The sequence below is a fragment of the Perca fluviatilis genome, chromosome 8 (assembly GCF_010015445.1).
Source record: "Perca fluviatilis chromosome 8, GENO_Pfluv_1.0, whole genome shotgun sequence".
NCBI classification, from domain to species: Eukaryota; Metazoa; Chordata; class Actinopteri; order Perciformes; family Percidae; genus Perca; species Perca fluviatilis.
Genome location: NC_053119.1, coordinates 19,581,395 through 19,599,707, shown reverse-complemented (window position 1 = coordinate 19,599,707; position 18,313 = coordinate 19,581,395). Strand labels below are relative to the sequence as shown.

General features: G+C 39.0%; 1 protein-coding gene across 3 annotated transcripts; it reads left to right on the top strand.

Moving 5' to 3' along the window:
- The first annotated feature begins 1,345 nt into the window (after positions 1–1,345).
- Positions 1,346–17,921, top strand: atp8b4 (ATPase phospholipid transporting 8B4). 3 transcript variants are annotated; one of them, XM_039808102.1, is made up of 28 exons: positions 1,346–1,682; positions 3,043–3,098; positions 7,394–7,452; positions 7,548–7,661; positions 7,754–7,852; positions 7,942–8,003; positions 8,140–8,212; positions 9,016–9,086; positions 9,285–9,364; positions 9,541–9,699; positions 9,811–9,899; positions 9,975–10,171; positions 10,321–10,529; positions 11,009–11,052; positions 11,145–11,310; positions 11,404–11,592; positions 11,802–11,917; positions 12,326–12,490; positions 12,575–12,686; positions 12,776–12,881; positions 13,036–13,177; positions 13,589–13,772; positions 13,998–14,221; positions 14,600–14,683; positions 15,083–15,328; positions 15,408–15,546; positions 15,631–15,761; positions 16,925–17,921. In XM_039808102.1, exons 2-28 carry the CDS (start codon positions 3,068–3,070, stop codon positions 17,201–17,203), a joined length of 3,570 nt encoding a protein of 1,189 aa, XP_039664036.1. In that variant the 5' UTR covers positions 1,346–1,682; positions 3,043–3,067; the 3' UTR covers positions 17,204–17,921. The 3 variants fall into 3 exon arrangements, with proteins under 3 accessions (XP_039664036.1, XP_039664038.1, XP_039664037.1); XM_039808104.1 differs by lacking the exon at positions 15,408–15,546 and having other exon boundaries at positions 16,925–17,036; XM_039808103.1 differs by lacking the exons at positions 1,346–1,682; positions 3,043–3,098 and adding an exon at positions 4,797–4,815.
- Positions 17,922–18,313: the final 392 nt, after the last annotated feature.

The following is an 18,313-nucleotide window of genomic DNA, read 5'->3' as shown; positions in this document are numbered from 1 at the left end:
AGTGGCGGCTGGCTAGTCCAAGCAGCATTTCGGGATGGGAGATAAACGTGCTCTGGTTTATTGGAGAATGAGCCATTGTTGTACCATAAAGAATAAACAGCTAGGCATGTCCTTGGAACAGTTTAATTTCTTTATAATGAGAACAACAGGTTTTATATTCCCACAGGCTCAGCCTCACCCTCTGCTAACCTGTTTGTTTATTAAACAGAGACACGAGTTGAAAATGAGTGAGCAGAAAATAAGAGTTATGTTGTAAATTTATGCTGACAGTAGAGGCTTGACTTGATGATGATGATGTGCAGTATGTGTGTATGCCTATATTGTTTTTGTATGTAGCCTACATTTTGAAAATCAACGTGAGACTGCTCTATTTTCTGAGTGTTATTCTGAGCTGCTGTGAGTCTGAAGTGAAATGTGTCTGTGGAAACTGGAGGGTTATTTTCAAATCAGCCTGAATTAGTTAAAATATAACCGTAATTAAACATTTTTAAGGGCTTTTATTTTAAAATCCTACATCAGATTTTCTGATATTGACTGAGGAACCTATAAGGTCCTCTGCTGTCACTTGAAGTGAAATCAGTAGGCCTATTCGAGGTTTCCTTTTGAGATCAGTCTGTATCAGAGTTCAAATATAACCGTAATTAGACATTTTAGGGCTTTTATTTTGAAAACCTACATCATACATCAATTAACCATTTCATTTAATATTAGATATAACATAAAATAAAGCTTTTTAAATAGGAACCAAATGATATTAATATAGCAATGTATTGAATGTATATGAATAGAGTTCAATTCATACAATAATATAAATAAAAAAGAAGCAAAACAAAAAAATTGTATTTTAAACTAATACAGCTATAGGTTATGTAGTTCTCCCCATGATTTGTGCGAGACCGGAAGATGTCTGTGTGTCTTGAAAGTAATGTGGGATGGGCCAAATGTTTGGCATGACACAGAAATAAAATTGAACTAACTCATTTTAATCTAGCAGCGTAAATAAATGTAGTGGAGTAACACGTACAATATTTCCCTCTTATGTAGTTTTAGCCTACCTCAACATTCTACATAGGTAGCCTACAGTAGCCTAGCCTACTTTGGTAAATGTAGCCTACTTAGTTACTTTCCAACACTTCTAGGCTATAGCCTAACTCAGTGAGAGACAATATTTCCACAGCAAGTGTGTTTGTATAGAAATCAGTCAGGATATTTTTTTCACATGGAGAGAGAGAGAGAAAGAGAGAGAGAGAGAGAGAGAGAGACAGAGAGAGAGAGAGAGACAGAGAGAGAGAGAGAGAGAGAGAGAGAGAGAGAGAGAGAGACACACACACACACACACGCACACACACACACGCACATCCCGGTGAAGCCTCCATGTCGTAGCTCTCGGTGTGTGATCATCAGTTGGTGATTTCTCTTCAGTCTCTTTCTTTTTCTCGGAATATCGTGATTGCTTATTGTTTCCTGCCTGCTCCATTTCCACACACCGTCTGCTGTCTTCTTCTCACCACAGCTGAACAGGCTTTGTTTCGTTATTAAGACGAGTGTATCCCTCTCTGGTGATTTTTTTTTTAATTAAGGAGGAGGATAACAGCGTTTAAATCTGCGGAATGTATAAATGAAATAAATGACAGGATACATGGAGACAACACAAGACTGCGCTTGTCACAAACTTGTTCAAGGTAAGAAACCACAATTTATGTTTTACCCTAAACATATTTTGAAATGAAGTAACCACATATTGCTAATGTTACACTCCCAGCTTTGCGTTTCTCACCTGGGATCTTTTGCTAAGGAGACACAGTTCACTGGGGAGTCACCTGCTGCTGCTGACACCAATAGTTAAATTAATGTTGCTCCTCTGAACAGAAAAGAAACAAAACAAGACACCACTTTGCTTTGTGTCTTAACTCAGATGTTATAACACACACACACACACACACACACACACACACACACACACACACACACACACACACACACACACACACACACACACAATCCTCCACATTCACTCCCAGCACTAACTACTTTTTCATAGTAGAGATGGTTAATGATGGTTTCTTCCAGTGTTGGAGAACATATTCAGGTTCTTCACTTTAAGTAAACGTAGCAATGTAAAAAGACATTACAAGTAAAACCCCTGCATTTAACAAAATTATGAAGAAAAAAACATACAAAATGTACTTAAAAAACAAAATGTACTTAAAAATCAAATGTAAAAAGTACTAAATACGAACAGAAAGGGCTATTATATATGTTATATATACTATTATATATAATATTATTGGATTAAGTTTTTTTTACTGATGCATTCATGTGTAACTAGCATTTTATTGTTGTATTTAGTTGAGCTAATTTGATCACTTGTATATAGGCTACAGTTGGATCAATTACACTAACAATGGATCAAATTTCATAGGCTCAGTATATCTTGTATGTAAACTCTCCATCTGTAAAGTGACTAGTTATTAAAACTGTCAAATAAATGTAGTAGAATAGAAAGTAGCTTGACATATTTAAGTCAAGTACATTGTACAGTAGGTTATTAAATGCAGTGGTGGAGATCTTTTACTTCAGTAAAAGATGCAATACCACAGTGTAAAAATACTCTGTTAGAAGTTAAAGTCCTGCAATTAAAATATACTGAAAGTACAAGTAAAAGTGTCATTATGCAGCATGACCCATTTCAGAAAAACATGTATTATATTATTGGATTATAGTTATTGTTGCATTAATGTATCATCACTTTAATATTGCCCAGGATCAATTTTATCTTATCTTACAGTAACATATGATAATACATCAACATCATAATGTATTTGTTGATAATATTTTGTATTAATATTCTTAAGTTGTCAAATATATGGAGGAGATAAGTGGAGTAAAAAAGTACATATTTGCCTTTGACATGTAGTAAAAAATAAAGTAGAAGAAAAAGGAAATACTAGGTAAAGTACAAGTACCACAAAATTGTACTTACAGTACTTGAGTAAATGTATAAATTATATTCCACCTCTGATTTCTTCACATGACATTTAGGGAAACCAGGGGGTCTCTGGAAAAGATGGCATTCTGGAGAAAAAATACTCACATTGGTAAGATTTTTTTTCATAGATCCAAAACGATATAGATAAGAACAACAGAAACAAATTGAGTAGAGAAATTAAATGAAACATTAAATGAAACACTATACTCTAGTCTCTCTCTCTTTTTTTTTTTTTTTTTTTTTTTTTTTTTTTTTTTTTGTGTGCATGTGTATTATTTGTGTGTGTGTGTGTATGTGTGTGTTTGTGTGTGTGTGTGTGTGGGGTGTGCATTTGTTTGTGATTTGTAGATTCACTGCCTCACACACAGCCTCAGATATTTCCATGTGTTTGAATGGAATTCGAGTATATTTAAATATTTTATATTTCCTTAAAAGAACTGAGATGGAAGTACAGTTATTGTGTTGTCATCATTTTGAGAAAAAAAAGTTTTCTGTAGCTACAGAAACTGAGCATGTAAAAGCTTCCTGTATGGATGTTGCTCTCAGGAGGGTCTGAATTATTTCCTGAAGCATTTATGAATCATTTCACTGTAAGCTGCTCAAACTTGCAGTCTTACTCAAGAAAAGAAAAAACACCTCCAGAAATCAGTCTGTTAAAAAAAACGACATACAGCTTTGTGCTGTAATAGAAAAACAATATTACATTTACACGTCTTCTAATTAAATGTTTAAATAGACCAACGCCCTTCTTAATAATAAATTGTCATAGTAACTGATAGCAGGAGGTGGCCAGTCCGTTGTGTGAGAAGGTATATCCTGTTGCAGCTCTGTGCATGTGCATTATGCATAATTCAACATAATGATTTAACATTGTTTGGAAACAAAAGATCTAGCAGCTGCTTTGGGCATTGCTCCAAGTTTAGAGTGCTTTGATAAGTTTCGTCATCTAGATGACTGGCATTGTGTTGTTTGCGGGTGAATATATTGCCTAGTTAGACTGTTAAAAAAGCAATGACCGAGATTAGTAATGAGCCTTAATGCATCAACTTGAGGCATGAGCCATGAGTGGAATGCCAAAGCGTGTAAGGGCAAGGGCAAGGGCAAGGGCAAGCTCAGACAGAACAGACACTCTTACACATAGGCGTCGGGTGAGGTGTAGGTTTGGGTAGGCTAATGTGGGAGGGAGGTAGATTCGGATAGCCGGCCGCATACACATGATCCGCGGTAAAACCAGAGACAGTTTAGAAAGGATCCTTGGTAAAACTGCTCTGAGGACGTGCTCGTTGCCGCTAACTAGGATATGATCTGTAACGTTGTATGACGACCTTATATTTTGATCTGACAGCTGTTTAGAGATCCCTGGATTAATGGCCATCTTAAAAAGAAAACAAGGATTTCAACTTTCGAATTGAAACAGCACTGCACCTCTTCTCTTTTATAGCCTAATCGAATAACGTTACATTGGCAACACATGTCAGAATTCAATACTTCTGTGTTACTCTTCGAAGCTCTACGACCTATGAATATTTCACCGAGAGGTTACACAATAAAATACATTACAATATTATATTTTCCACACGTGGCATATCAATACATTACTGTCATTTAAAGTGCTCATATTATACACATTTTCAGATTCATAATTGTATTTAGAGGTTGTACCAGAATAGGTTTACATGGTTTAATTTTCAAAAAACATAATATTTTTGTTGTACTGCACATTGCTGCAGCTCCTCTTTTCACCCTGTGTGTTGAGCTCTCTGTTTTAGCTACAGAGTGAGGCATCTCACTTCTATTCCATCTTCGTTGGGAGTCGCACATGCACGGTAAGTACTGCTAGCTTGTCAGAAGCAGAGTATGAGGGCGTGCCACGCTAGCAGCTAGGCGAGCATTATAACCATAGACTGTATATTAATGGACAACGCATCTGGAAGTGCCTTAAACCTGCATTCTATCTGAATTCCAGCAGGCGGTGACACGTGCGGTTGCAAAAGGAGGTCTATGAGACAGTGACCCACTTCTCACTTGATTTATTACCTCAGTAAACATCTTCATAATGAGTTTATAGTCTCAATTGCTAGTTTTAAGTATTCTGTAACACAGAATGATGTTAATTTTTAGAATTATGGTCTCGTTGATTTTAAAATCGGTGATAAAGCGGGGGGTGTTTTAGGGCGTGGTTATGATGTGATTGCCAGTGAAAGTGTGTAACGTAACGTAGAGTGTAAGGGCTCCTCCCTCACTCCTCCCTCTCGTCTAAAATCGTCACATCTGCAACCAGGATGGCTGCGGATATGACGGCAAACTCGACGACAGCTAGCAGATCTCCATAAACCAATGGGTGACGTCACACATGCGCTGCCCATTAATATACAGTCTATGATTATAACGTGTGTTTCAAAGTGACGCACGTTCGTCACAGAAGAAAAGGCTGGACTACAATAGAGCTGTTTGGAGCAGTTTGTGAACAGTGTTTTCTGTTGGAGATGGTAAGTCCCTATTTGGGGTGGACTTTGGGCTTTTTCACTTTGTACACCCATAACATGCACAAAAAAGATATATAACACTATAAAGGAAAAGGAAAAAGCCAAACAGCATAATATGAGCACTTTAAAAACCAACTAAATGTTGGCTTAATCTATTGATATGCGCCGCTTCTTTTTGGCAAATCAATTATCTCTTCTGCTTTGACTTTTTCTGTGAGGTCACTCTCCACGTGTAGCAGGCTCAGTGTTGACAAATATATTTACGACATTGTCATCAATATATTTTATGTAGCCTGATAATTTTTTTAGTCCACTCCCGAAGCACCCATTCCCCTTTTCCGACACTGCCTTTGATTACCATGACAACCAAACCAAACAGATGAACCCAGAGGGCAGCCACAGCGCTTCAGAGGCGCATTCAAAAGACAATACTGTAACTTCCGACAGGACGCCTTTGTGCTCTGCACTGAAGCACTGCAAAGGCTCATGGGACTGTGTTCTGAACGGTTCCTGTCTCCGTCGCAGATTGTCACAAGATAGCCACCTGTCTGCATTGGCAGGATGTAATATTTGGGTATGCCTACTCAAGCCTACATTACGCTCCGCCCTGCTCTTACATCTAAATCATACAAAACCTTCCAGACCTTTCTCCAAAGCACTGCGGAGGAGGGTCTGGCTAGTCCAAAATTCCTGGATGGGAGAAAAACGTGCTTTGGTTTATTGGCATTTCTTTAAACCAATCACAGTCACCGGACAAAACAACGGTGCCTCTGCAAAATAGCCTTGAGAAGGAACTTGTTTTGGTGGAACGTGCTCATTCAAAAGTTGTTTTAGTCATGCAAGAGAAAACTTTGATTGGACAGATTGTCAAGCTCTGTGTCTCGATTTACTCTGCAGAGATCTGAGGAGCAGTTAACCATAGTCCTCATAAATCGACCAAGTTGCCAACACAAAGAAAGTGTGGATGGAGCTGAGGCTGGCTTTATGAAGCTTATAGTCTATTCTAGCCTCCCTTGACAGCAGCCACCTGTCACTCAAAGCAGCACACCCTTAATATAATTAAAACTGTGAATTATAAAAACAATGATCTCCCCCCACAGTTGTCATGAAGGTAAAAATTAGCTATAGAGACCAACATGATTGACTCCCTTTTTGAGCCAGCCTCAAGTGGACATTCGATGAACTGCAGTTTTTGGCACTTCTGCATTGGCTTTATCGTTCAGCACCCGAGGCTGCCGCTTGGTCTGTCCACTGAATGTGATGCTACAGCGAGGCGACATTAGCGTGGCATAAAGACTGGAAACAGGGAGAAACAGCCTGGCTTTATCCAAAGGTATAACAAAATCTTCCAACCATCACCAGCTCATGTTATAACACCTGGCAACCAATTTTGATCTGCTGAGTGAAATTTTAGATGTATGACAAAGAACAGTCAAAAAGTCCAAAAAGGCATACAAGGGTCATAACAAGACCGAATGGATAGGACAAAAGATGGCTTGGCAGGGAACAATGGCTAAAGAGAAGGTAGCCTACATATGACAGGAAGGGAATGGCAGGTGCTGACATGACAAGAGGTATAGGCCTACTTTAAAATGTATGATTAATTCCAAACACCATTTTCATTGTATGTAAAACCCACTTATTAAATAAAGATCCTCTGAGGGCTGTGACGTCAGCCCTCTATAGTAAAGCTGCTTCCTTTACCGACGGCGCTCTATACTTCAGTGGATTCAGAGAAAAACCTTCTACTGTATTGCAGTTGTAATTTTACAGTCTAAGGTTTACAGTTTAAGGTTTTCTCAATGGCAAGTCTCACTGCTACTTCATACATACTAGTCTAAAATATTATATTCTTTTTATGAATGTTTACTTTTATTAACTTGTCTCTGGATAATGACGGTGTGTTGTCTGTATGTAGAGAAGGAACGCCATGTTAAAGCCAACGCGCAGGACTACAATGACAAGTTCTCTTATGCAGTAAGTAGGCCTCAAAATGACACCAGGTTTGCTTAATCACAAGTGTAGGCTGTGGTGATTTCATCAGTGCTGTTTCTGAATATATGATTCTTCAGGACAATCACATCAAAACCTCAAAGTACAATGTCCTCACCTTCCTGCCCATGAACTTGTTTGAACAGTTCCAGAGGGTGGCAAACGCTTACTTCTTAGTGCTGTTGATACTGCAGGTAGGAGAAACTGCATTTGTGTGGATATATTTGCTTTTTGGGGAGTTAAAGTGAAACTGAGTGAGCTAACAACCTGCTTTTCTTTTCTTTAGTTAATTCCAGAAATTTCTTCTCTGTCCTGGTTCACAACCATCGTGCCTTTGGTGTTGGTGCTGGTAATCACGGCTGTCAAGGACGCCACAGATGATTATGTAAGTTTAACTGTTCTTCTAACCCATCTTCTAAATGCTCCTCTTTTATCTCCCATGGTAAAATGATTACTTCTTTTTTTAAATTTCAGTTCAGACATAAAAGCGACCAGCAAGTCAACAACCGCCAGTCTCAGGTTCTCATCAGGGGAAGGTAATTTATCCTCTGTCTTTATCATTTAGATGCTTTTTGTAACTGCTGAAAAGCCATAACACATATGACTATAGACTGTGTGTTCAAGGCCATTTATGTGGTTTAATTATGAATTTTTTTTGTTTTTTATTCCAAGTATGCAGAGTGAGAAGTGGATGAACATTCGAGTGGGAGATATCATCAAAATAGAGAATAATCAGTTTGTTGCTGTGAGTAAAAATTCTGTAATTCAGTTTTTCCATTTTGTTGCCTCTGTGTCTCTCACGTTCACGTATAAGGCAAGGCAAGGCAGCTTTATTTATATAGCACATTTCAGCAACAGGGCAATTCAAAGTGCTTTACATAAAATATGAAAGAGCAGTTAGAAAACAATTAAAAACAATTTAAAAACATTAAAAGACAAGAATAAAATTAAAATTTACAGTGCAGTAAAGAGCAGTTAACACAGTTAAACATATAAAAGCAGATAAAATAGGTTATTTAAAGAAAGGCAACATCAAAAAGATAGGTCTTCAGTTGACAGAAGCTATTTTACAATGTGATCGTCACAACAAGTTATTTCTTCGGCAAACCTTTGTAAAAACCCGGAAACAGTTTCTCATCCCGTTTCTTATAGTCCAGACGACTATTTAATAGTCCAGACGACTAAGTTTATTTTGTTAATAGTCCAGACGACTATTTAATAGTCCAGACAAGTATTTCTTAGTCCAGACGACGTGTTCTGTCAATCCATTGTCCTGCCAGCATCAGAGAAATCATCAGAAATATATATCTCTGGCTCATCTTACCCACTATGGGTCCAGATGCTTCACATGGCTTGGATGGTTCGTTTGACAGAAGCGTTATTTTCAATATACTATTTTAGAATGTGATCGTCACCACAAGGCTAAGTTATCAAGAGAGGTTGAGGTCAACAGTTAAAGGACTGACTTCTCTTGGAGGCTCAGTTGTGCAGAGATTGATTTATTGCCTTTTCTCACCACTGACTGTTTCATATTGGTTTTACACACAGGCAGACATCCTCCTCCTCTGTAGTAGTGAGCCCTATGGACTGTGCTATATTGAGACTGCAGAGCTAGATGGGTAAGTGCTGCACTGGTTATGTAAAGTAAAGCTGAAGAAATCTGAACCGTAATCGGACACCGTATCACACGTGTGAGGAAAGAAGTGTATGTGACTTTGTTTTTTGAAGTAAACTGGTTTACTGTTACTTTTATACATTTATACATTTATACATCATCATAGAAGACAAATTAGTTATTTCCATTTCTCCCCAAACAGAGAGACGAATCTGAAAGTTCGTCAGTCTTTGACCGTCACCTCAGATATGGGAGATATTGCAAAGCTGATGGACTTTGATGGTGAGATGGCGCTTGGAGAATTTGTTTATTCTTCCATTTGTGTAAATAAATCACTTGTGGACACTTCAGGCTTTCTATATGTGGACATGTTGACTTTTTGTGTGAATGCATATTTATGAATATTCTCCTGAAGTGATGACTCATGTTGGTAAGACTGTATTTGTTTTGTCCCTCAGGTGAAGTCATTTGTGAGCCACCAAACAACAAGCTGGATCGATTCACAGGCACTTTATACTGGAGAGACAATAAATACCCTCTGGATAATGAGAAAATGCTGCTGCGAGGCTGTGTACTCAGAAACACTGAGTGGTGCTTTGGGATGGTCATCTTTGCTGGTATGATTTTTATTTTTATTTTGATGCTTTCAATCTCCAGATCCATTAGCCATAAACCCTCTAATTGTTAATGTTCTTTTAACACTGATATTTTTTTCCTCATGCCAACAGGTTTGCAAACCAAACTCATGCAGAACTGTGGAGGGACTCAATTTAAAAGAACAAGTATCGATAAACTGATGAACACTTTGGTTTTGTGGGTAAGTTGTTATGCATGGACACTATTAAACCAAAAACTATTTTGACAGAACATAAAATTATGATCTGTATTTCAGATCTTTGCCTTCCTCATTTGTATGGGAGTTATTTTGGCCATTGGAAACACTATTTGGGAGAGCTGGATTGGCAGAAACTTCCAGGTGTTTTTGCCGTGGAATACGTTTCAGAGCAGTGCAGTTTTCTCTGGCTTCCTAACCTTCTGGTCCTACATCATCATACTCAACACTGTTGTGCCCATCTCACTCTATGTCAGGTAAGGACAAAGTTTATTTCCAAAATGCTATATAACTATTATGAAAACAGTTTATATTGTTGCTCTGCCAAGGTCTAATATTTCTTTAATGAAATCTAAAAGTACAACCATTTAATAGCAATAAAATGTCTGGTTAAACCTTCTTTTAGTGTGGAGGTTCTGCGGCTCGGCCACAGTTACTTCATTAACTGGGACCGGAGGATGTACTGCAGTCAGACGGACACTGCGGCGGAAGCTCGCACCACCACCCTGAATGAGGAGCTGGGTCAGGTGGAGTTCATCTTCTCTGACAAGACGGGCACCCTCACCCAGAACATCATGGTCTTCAGCAAGTGCTCCATTAATGGACAGACGTACGGTATGATGTTTTATGAAAAATTACAATACCTTTCAATTTAGAAATAATTAAAAATATTACTGAATATTTAAACAAATAAATGAAATAGACAGAGACAACTATATCAACTGACACCTCCATCATACCACTTCAAGACCACACTGACTGGTTGATATCCTACCAAAGAATAATGAATGACTTTTCCAAAACAATTTTGTCAGTTTAAGTGAACTGGTTTATGATAGTTGGATAATTCACTGATCATTATAAAAAAAACATTATTGTAGCAATTACTATAATGATGTTTGCCATGAAAATTGTCATAATTAATGTATTAGATTTCTGGGCAAAACTTATAGCAATCAGTGGTTTCTCTCTAAAGAAATAATGTTAGTTTGAACTTCAAAACACCCACTTTGTTCCCTATTATAGATTAATAACATATCACAGTGCTAAATGTCTGATATCCAAGTCATTACTTTACCTTTTCTTTCTCTTAGGTGATGTCTACGATGAATTTAAGCAGAGGGTTGAAATTACAGAAGTAAGTGAGGCGTAACAATTACAAATTCTTAACTCTTAATAATAAAATAATAACTATAATAACTAACACTTGGTGGTTTCATGTGCCCTCAGAAAACAGCCTGTGTGGACTTTTCCTTCAACGCTCTCTGTGACAGAAGGTTTAAGTTTTATGATGGCAGCCTGGTTGAAGCCATTAAACTGGAGGATCCTGCAGCTCAGGAGTTCTTTAGACTGCTGGCTTTGTGCCACACTGTCATGTCAGAGGAGAAGAGTGAAGGTAAACTGTGCACATGGTCCAGAAGTAGCAGTAATAACAGAAATAACTGAATATATTGAAGTGGTTCTGATTGATGGTTCTGTTAACATGAAGGAAATTTGGTGTACCAGGCCCAATCACCTGACGAGGGAGCCCTGGTCACTGCGGCGCGAAACTTTGGGTTTGTCTTCCGGTCCCGAACCCCCGAGACCATCACACTGTGTGAGATGGGACGAGCCGTCACATACCAGCTGCTGGCCATACTGGACTTCAACAACGTGCGCAAGAGAATGAGTGTCATTGGTTAGGTCTTCACTTATAACAGCACAACAACGCTCCCTTTGGTTAGGGTTAGGGTTAGGGTTAGTAGTCGTCATGACATATTTTTAAATAATACCTGTGGCAATTAGTAATAGATCTTTATTTTCTAAGAATATAATGAAGTTAAAAGTCTTGATGTACATGCTTTGATCAGAAAAGTTATGTTGTGTTCTCTTGCCCATGTTTTATAGTAAGAAACCCACAGGGCCAGATTAAACTATACTCCAAAGGAGCTGACTCTATTATCTTTGAGCGTCTGGATCCATCCAGTGAAGACCTCATGCACACTACCTCAGAACATCTCAGTGTAAGTGTTGTCCGATTGGATAACATCCCTCAGTGACTACATTTTTAAATAAGTGCACTATGCAGTATACTATGCACCTGTATTTAAAGTCTCATAAAAATCGATAAACCAGACAAAGTACTAAAAACATCAGCAAGCTTACATAGTACTGATGACTGCTGCAGCTTGTGGTGCAGGTAATGTTTGGACAAAATTTCAGAAGTAGCTGGTTTGAGATTATATTTGTGTCTTACTGAAAATATACTATTTAAGTTTTGAATTGTGTGTCCTTTGACACAGCAATGAATGGTCATAAAAAAACTCAGTTCTTTCTCTGTGCAGTAAATAATTCATCCCACTTTTGACAACATGCGCCGTGCACCGGTACAACTGTTACAGGTGTTTGTTTTTCAATCATGTTGTCTACAGGAATTTGCTGGAGAAGGGCTTCGAACATTAGCTCTGGCCTACAAAGATCTTGATGAAGATTATTTTGACGTTTGGAAGAAAAAGCTTCTGTTCGCCAGCACTGTAATTGAGAACCGTGAGAGTCAGCTGGATGTTCTCTACGAGGAGATCGAGCAGGGCTTGAAGGTAACATTGACATATTTTTGTTGACATCCTTGAAGCGATCAAACTCATTTAGCCTCTGCATACTGACTGCTGTCATCGTTGAAGCTTCTAGGAGCCACAGCGATCGAGGACAAACTTCAGGAGGGAGTCCCAGAAACAATCACCTGTCTAAATCTAGCTGACATAAAGATCTGGGTCCTCACAGGAGACAAACTAGGTAGCATAATTCACCTAAATGACCTTTTTGAACAGGACAACTGATGCTGTGAAAAGCTATCGACATGTAAATTGTGTAAAACATTTCAGAGACAGCAATGAACATCGGCTACTCCTGCAACATGCTGCGAGACAACATGAATGAGGTTTTTGTTATCTCTGGCCACACACTGCTGGAGGTGCAGCAGCAGCTTAGGTGAGTTTATGGCCCCATGTGTGGAAAATCTTGAAAATTCAGTGCCTATAAGTAATATTTTATCCAGTTGACGAAAATGATTCTGTCTTCTCGATAGAGCTTTTATTAACATGCTAAAAATGTAAGTTTTTTCCTGGCTTTCCTCTCTCCTCAGGAGTGCTAAAGAGCACATTCTCGGCCTGAGTCGAGTTGGCAGTGCAGGAGATGTTGAGAAGGCAGATATGTTTTCAGACGACTCTGTGTTTGAAGAAAGCATCATTGCAGAGTATGCCTTAGTCATCAATGGACACAGTTTGGTGAGATACTCAAATGAGTTGCATTATATAACATGGTCAACCGTTGGAATCATAATTTTATCCTCTGCTTGTTATTATTTTGGTACTGATGCTTGCAGGTTTGTTAAACAGTGGCTGTGTTGCTATCTGCTGAGTCTGGCATCTCTATAACTGCTGTTGTGACTGTGCCGAGTCTTTAATGAGCTGCTGTGCTGCTGAGGGCCCTCGGCTCTATTACAGGTTTTCATTAACATCCATTTCCTCACACAGAAGCTGCTCCCTCGCTGCGCCTTGAGCAGCACGCATGATGCAGCAGCAGCTCGGTGGAAATGTTACATTGAGCTGTTGCACAGTGTTGCCTCTGCAGGGGGTTGACGTTGTAGGATGGTAATGATAGGTCTAACAGGTGTGATGTATGTCTTCTCCCTGCAGGTTCATGCTCTGGAACCACAGCTGGAGCACGTCTTCTTGGACTTGGCCTGTTTGTGTAAAACAGTCATCTGCTGCCGGGTTACTCCGATGCAGAAAGCCCAGGTGGTGGAGCTGGTGAAGAGGCACAAGAGGGCCATCACTCTTGCCATTGGAGATGGAGCTAATGATGTCAGCATGATCAAGAGTAAGTGTCAGTCATACTGTAGACCCAAAGCTACATAAACATTACCTATGATAAGAAACATTTTTACAGCATCATAAAATGTCAGTAGCTTGATTTTGTTTTATTTTAAAGTGACATTTGGAGCACAGTTTGCACTTTGAATACACTTTGTGTATGTTTAAACAGTGTTTTAATATTTATTTAATACTTCGTTTCAAAGGGCAGTACTGTGTGTTTCTTCCTCAGCTGCTCACATCGGTGTCGGCATCAGCGGTCAGGAGGGGATGCAGGCGGTTCTGGCATCAGATTACTCTTTTGCTCAGTTTCGGTACCTGCGGCGGCTCCTGCTGGTGCACGGACGCTGGTCCTACTTCCGCATGTGTAATTTCCTGTGCTATTTCTTCTACAAGAACTTTGCCTTCACGCTGGTACACTTCTGGTACGGCTTCTTCTGTGGTTTCTCAGCTCAGGTAAGAATACTGTGATATATCATTAAAGAAAGTTTTTCCTGTATGTGCTGAGTTAATTGTGTACATCAACAGCTTTTGCAGCTTACCTCTGTTCTCCTCATTGGTCATAGCGGTTAGTCTGTGAGCCGTCTCTAGAATTACATGTTCTGTAGGTTCTGCTGACAATAGTCCTTTGACCGAAACATTCACTTGATGTCACAATTTTCACATTGTGTTACCTTTTTCTTTTTGCCTTCTTAACAGCCTTGTCTACTTTTTGTCAGTGTGTGGGTAATTTTACTCTAAAATGGGACACTATCCCTTGAAAAGCCTGGATTTAAAGGCACAAACCCTTTCACATTTTTGTAAATTATGTATGTAACTGTCCTCTCTCCACAGACTGTGTATGACCAGTGGTTCATTACCCTCTTTAATATAGTCTATACATCTTTACCAGTCCTGGCGATGGGACTTTTTGATCAGGTAATAATTATATGCTCAATATCAAATTACCTGAATCTTTTTAAAGAAACTCTTTATTTGCTAAATTTATTTTTCCAGCAATCTCCAATGGCAACCTCCTGAGCCAACCCTTTACTTTCCTTTTTGTTTTTCTTTTCAAGATACTGTCAAGTCACACACTCTTACTGTAGACCTCTCTTTCACTGTGCCATGATATCTAACCCTACACTAGGTAAATTCTGTGTGTCCAGAACCCTGAACCTGATTAACCCATATCAATATACAATATTGTATATTGTTCATCCATCATACTTTATATACTATATACATAAGTTATACAACTCCCCCTAATACATCAACCTATCCCTACCCTTATACATATTAATATCACATAACACTCATTATATCTGTTTCCTACAGGATGTCAATGACCAGAACAGCCTTCGCTACCCAAGCCTTTACAAACCTGGCCAGCAAAACCTTCTCTTCAACAAACGCCAGTTTTTCCTGTGCACACTGCAGGGGATTGGCACATCATTCCTGCTTTTTTTTATTCCCTACGGAGCCTTCACTGTCATTGTGAAAGAGGATGGCTCCCACTTTTCTGACCAACAATCATTTGCTGTTACCATAGCAACATCCTTGGTCATCGTTGTAAGTGTTCAGGTAAGAGTTCAAACAGACAAAAATAGCCGTTGTTTAAAAAAATAAACACTATGTTTATGATGCATGTATCCGTTCCTAGATTGGACTTGACACGCACTACTGGACAGCTGTCAATCACTTGTTCATATGGGGGAGCCTGACAGTGTACTTTGCCACATTATTTGCAATGCAAAGTAATGGCATATTTGGAATCTTTCCAAGTAATTTCCCGTTCATAGGTAAGTTTAGTTCAGTTGGATACATGAAGAAATAATACTGATGCATGGAAATTAATTATAAATACATTTGTGTGTCCTCCTCAGGCACGGCACGTAACTGTCTATCAGAGAAGAGTGTGTGGTTGGTCATTCTGCTCACCGCTGTGGTGTGTGTTGTACCCGGCTTAGCAGTCAGCTTCCTGAGAGTAGACCTCTTTCCAACTCTAACAGATAAGGTACAATATCTTTGATGCATCTACAGCATTGGTGGAAGTGATGAACACTTAATTAAAATTTCTCCCATGGCTGTATTTCAGTGGTACACAATCACAGTGTTGAGGTAGTTGTACTTTACTTGAGTATTTCAATGTTATGCTACTTTATACTTCTACTCCGCTACTCCACTCCACAAACAATCTATATTGTTTTTTAATAAAAGAAAACATGTTGTGTTATCAGAGTTGATAACTGGAAATGATGTTTGGAGACTTCAACAGATGATGAGTCCGGTGATTTCAGATTAAATGCAGCTTTATTCAGACAGTGACCAAACTTGCATGACAATGAGACAACAATGAGAGCATACCATAGTGTCTGCCCAAGGGTGACTTACATGAATATCAGAATGGATCCTTTTATATGGACGATTCACACATTCCAGTCTATTTCTTTCTGTGAGATGTCACCTGAAACACTAATCCTTATATGGAAGATCCCTAGAATAGATTAAATACCTTTGAACACATACATGCTAAAATATACCAAACCTATCACAATGTTAAAGATTAAACCAGGGATTCCCAATCTTTTTGACTTGTGACCCCTTACAAAAAATGGCGTAGAGTCGGGATTCCTTCTCACCTTTCAGATATCTGAGAGTTGTTAGCAGTTTCACCTGAGACATTTCCCCTCTAAACTTCCCAGATGATTTCATTAAAATGACTTTTTGAGACCTAAAGAGGTCAAATTACCCAATAGTCCACAAAAGAAGCAAACATCTGTGAAATTCAAAAATAACATCTGTGTAGCAGAACTTTATTTTTCCTTATTTCCTGCCCCTTTAATCATCGTATGACCCATCAGATGTATCCTGTGACACTTTGGAGGGGCCTGACCCCTAGGTTGGGAGACACTAAATTGAACTACCTACCTGTGCTGTACATAAAGCAGTTAAAACTATCTCCACCTCGACGGCTACTTTGATGCATCAGTATTAACAATCTAATAATGTTATATATTTTATCAGTCACAGGGGCTACTTTATGCAGAATATGTACTTTTACTATGTCTACTTTAAGTACATTTTGCTGATAATACTTTTAAATGCAAAGTATTGACTTGTAATGGAGTATAAGTAAAGGATCTAAGTACTTCTTCCTCCACTGCTGTATTTTGACAGGTTCGTCATCTCCAACAGTCAAGGAAGAGACAAGGACCTCAGGAGCAGAGCCTGAGGCGAGTACGCAGGACGAGCTCCCGCCGCTCTGCGTATGCCTTCTCCCACCAACAAGGCTACGGCGAGCTGATTACCTCAGGCAAAAACATGAGGATGAGCACAGTTTCTTCTGCTCGCTCCCCTGAAAGAACACCACAAAGCTCCACCTGGATAGAAAATATTTTACAGAAAAAGAACGAAGTCTCTGATGAAATCACAGCTCAAACAGCAGCAGCACACTGACTGAACTCGACCTCTGACTAACAGATAGTGTATTCACTACAGGATCCCATATGCATGGTTCTCACAGACCAAGCACAAGTTTGGGTGTCCTTTGGGGGCAAAGTTATGTTCAAATCCAACTACACAGGCTTACCTCATTTTTCTTTATTAGTGTGGATCATGTGGTCTCTGTTTATGTTAAAGGTCAATCAAAACATGATTATCTAGAGGAACCATTTACAAAAAAAGGCCAGCTGGTTAGAAGATTATAATGGACAACTTTTTAATCTTCATCATGTAAGGTGTTATTTATATTTTAGAACATTATGCATTAGTTGCCAAAATTAAAGAAATATGTGTCCTCCTGTTTTAACTGATCCAATTTGATCTGGTTGGTGCATTTATTCGATATCATTTTAATGACATGTCCTATTTTGATTAATAAAGAAAGGTTGTGACATTTCAGCCTTTAGCTGTCACAAACATAATAAATGACAAAAATAAAGTTTGCCCCGAGCACCAGTACAAAAAGTTTATTAATAATAAACGTCCGTCTATTAGCCTATGCACTAAAAATCTCCTCTCAACCATCCAAAGTGCTAAACTACAAATGTTTCTGTAAATACTGATGTAAAGCTGCTGAATATGATAAGCACAACTTCATTATTGATTTAAAGGTCCCATGGCATGACAATTTCACTTCATGAGGTTTTTTAACATTAATATGAGTTCCCCCAGCCTGCCTATGGTCCCCCAGTGGCTAGAAATGGTGATAGGTGTAAACCGAGCCCTGGTTATCCTGCTCTGCCTTTGAGAAAATGAAAGCTCAGATGAGCCGATCTGGAATCTGGCTCCTTATGAGGTCATAAAGAGCAAGGTTACCCCCCCTTTCTCTGCTTTGCCCACCCAGAGAATTTGGCCCGCCCTTGAGAGAGAGACATTATGGCTTTCAAACGAGTAAAAGTGGCAGTTGGTCAAGGCCACACCCCCACCCTCCACCTTGCCCCCCCTCTCTCCTCCTCAATAGCTACAGACACAGAAATGGCACATACTAAGGAAAGCTCATTGTGGGACTGGCTCTAGTGGCTGTAATTCTGCACCAAGGCTGAATTATGGGAAAGAGACTTCAGA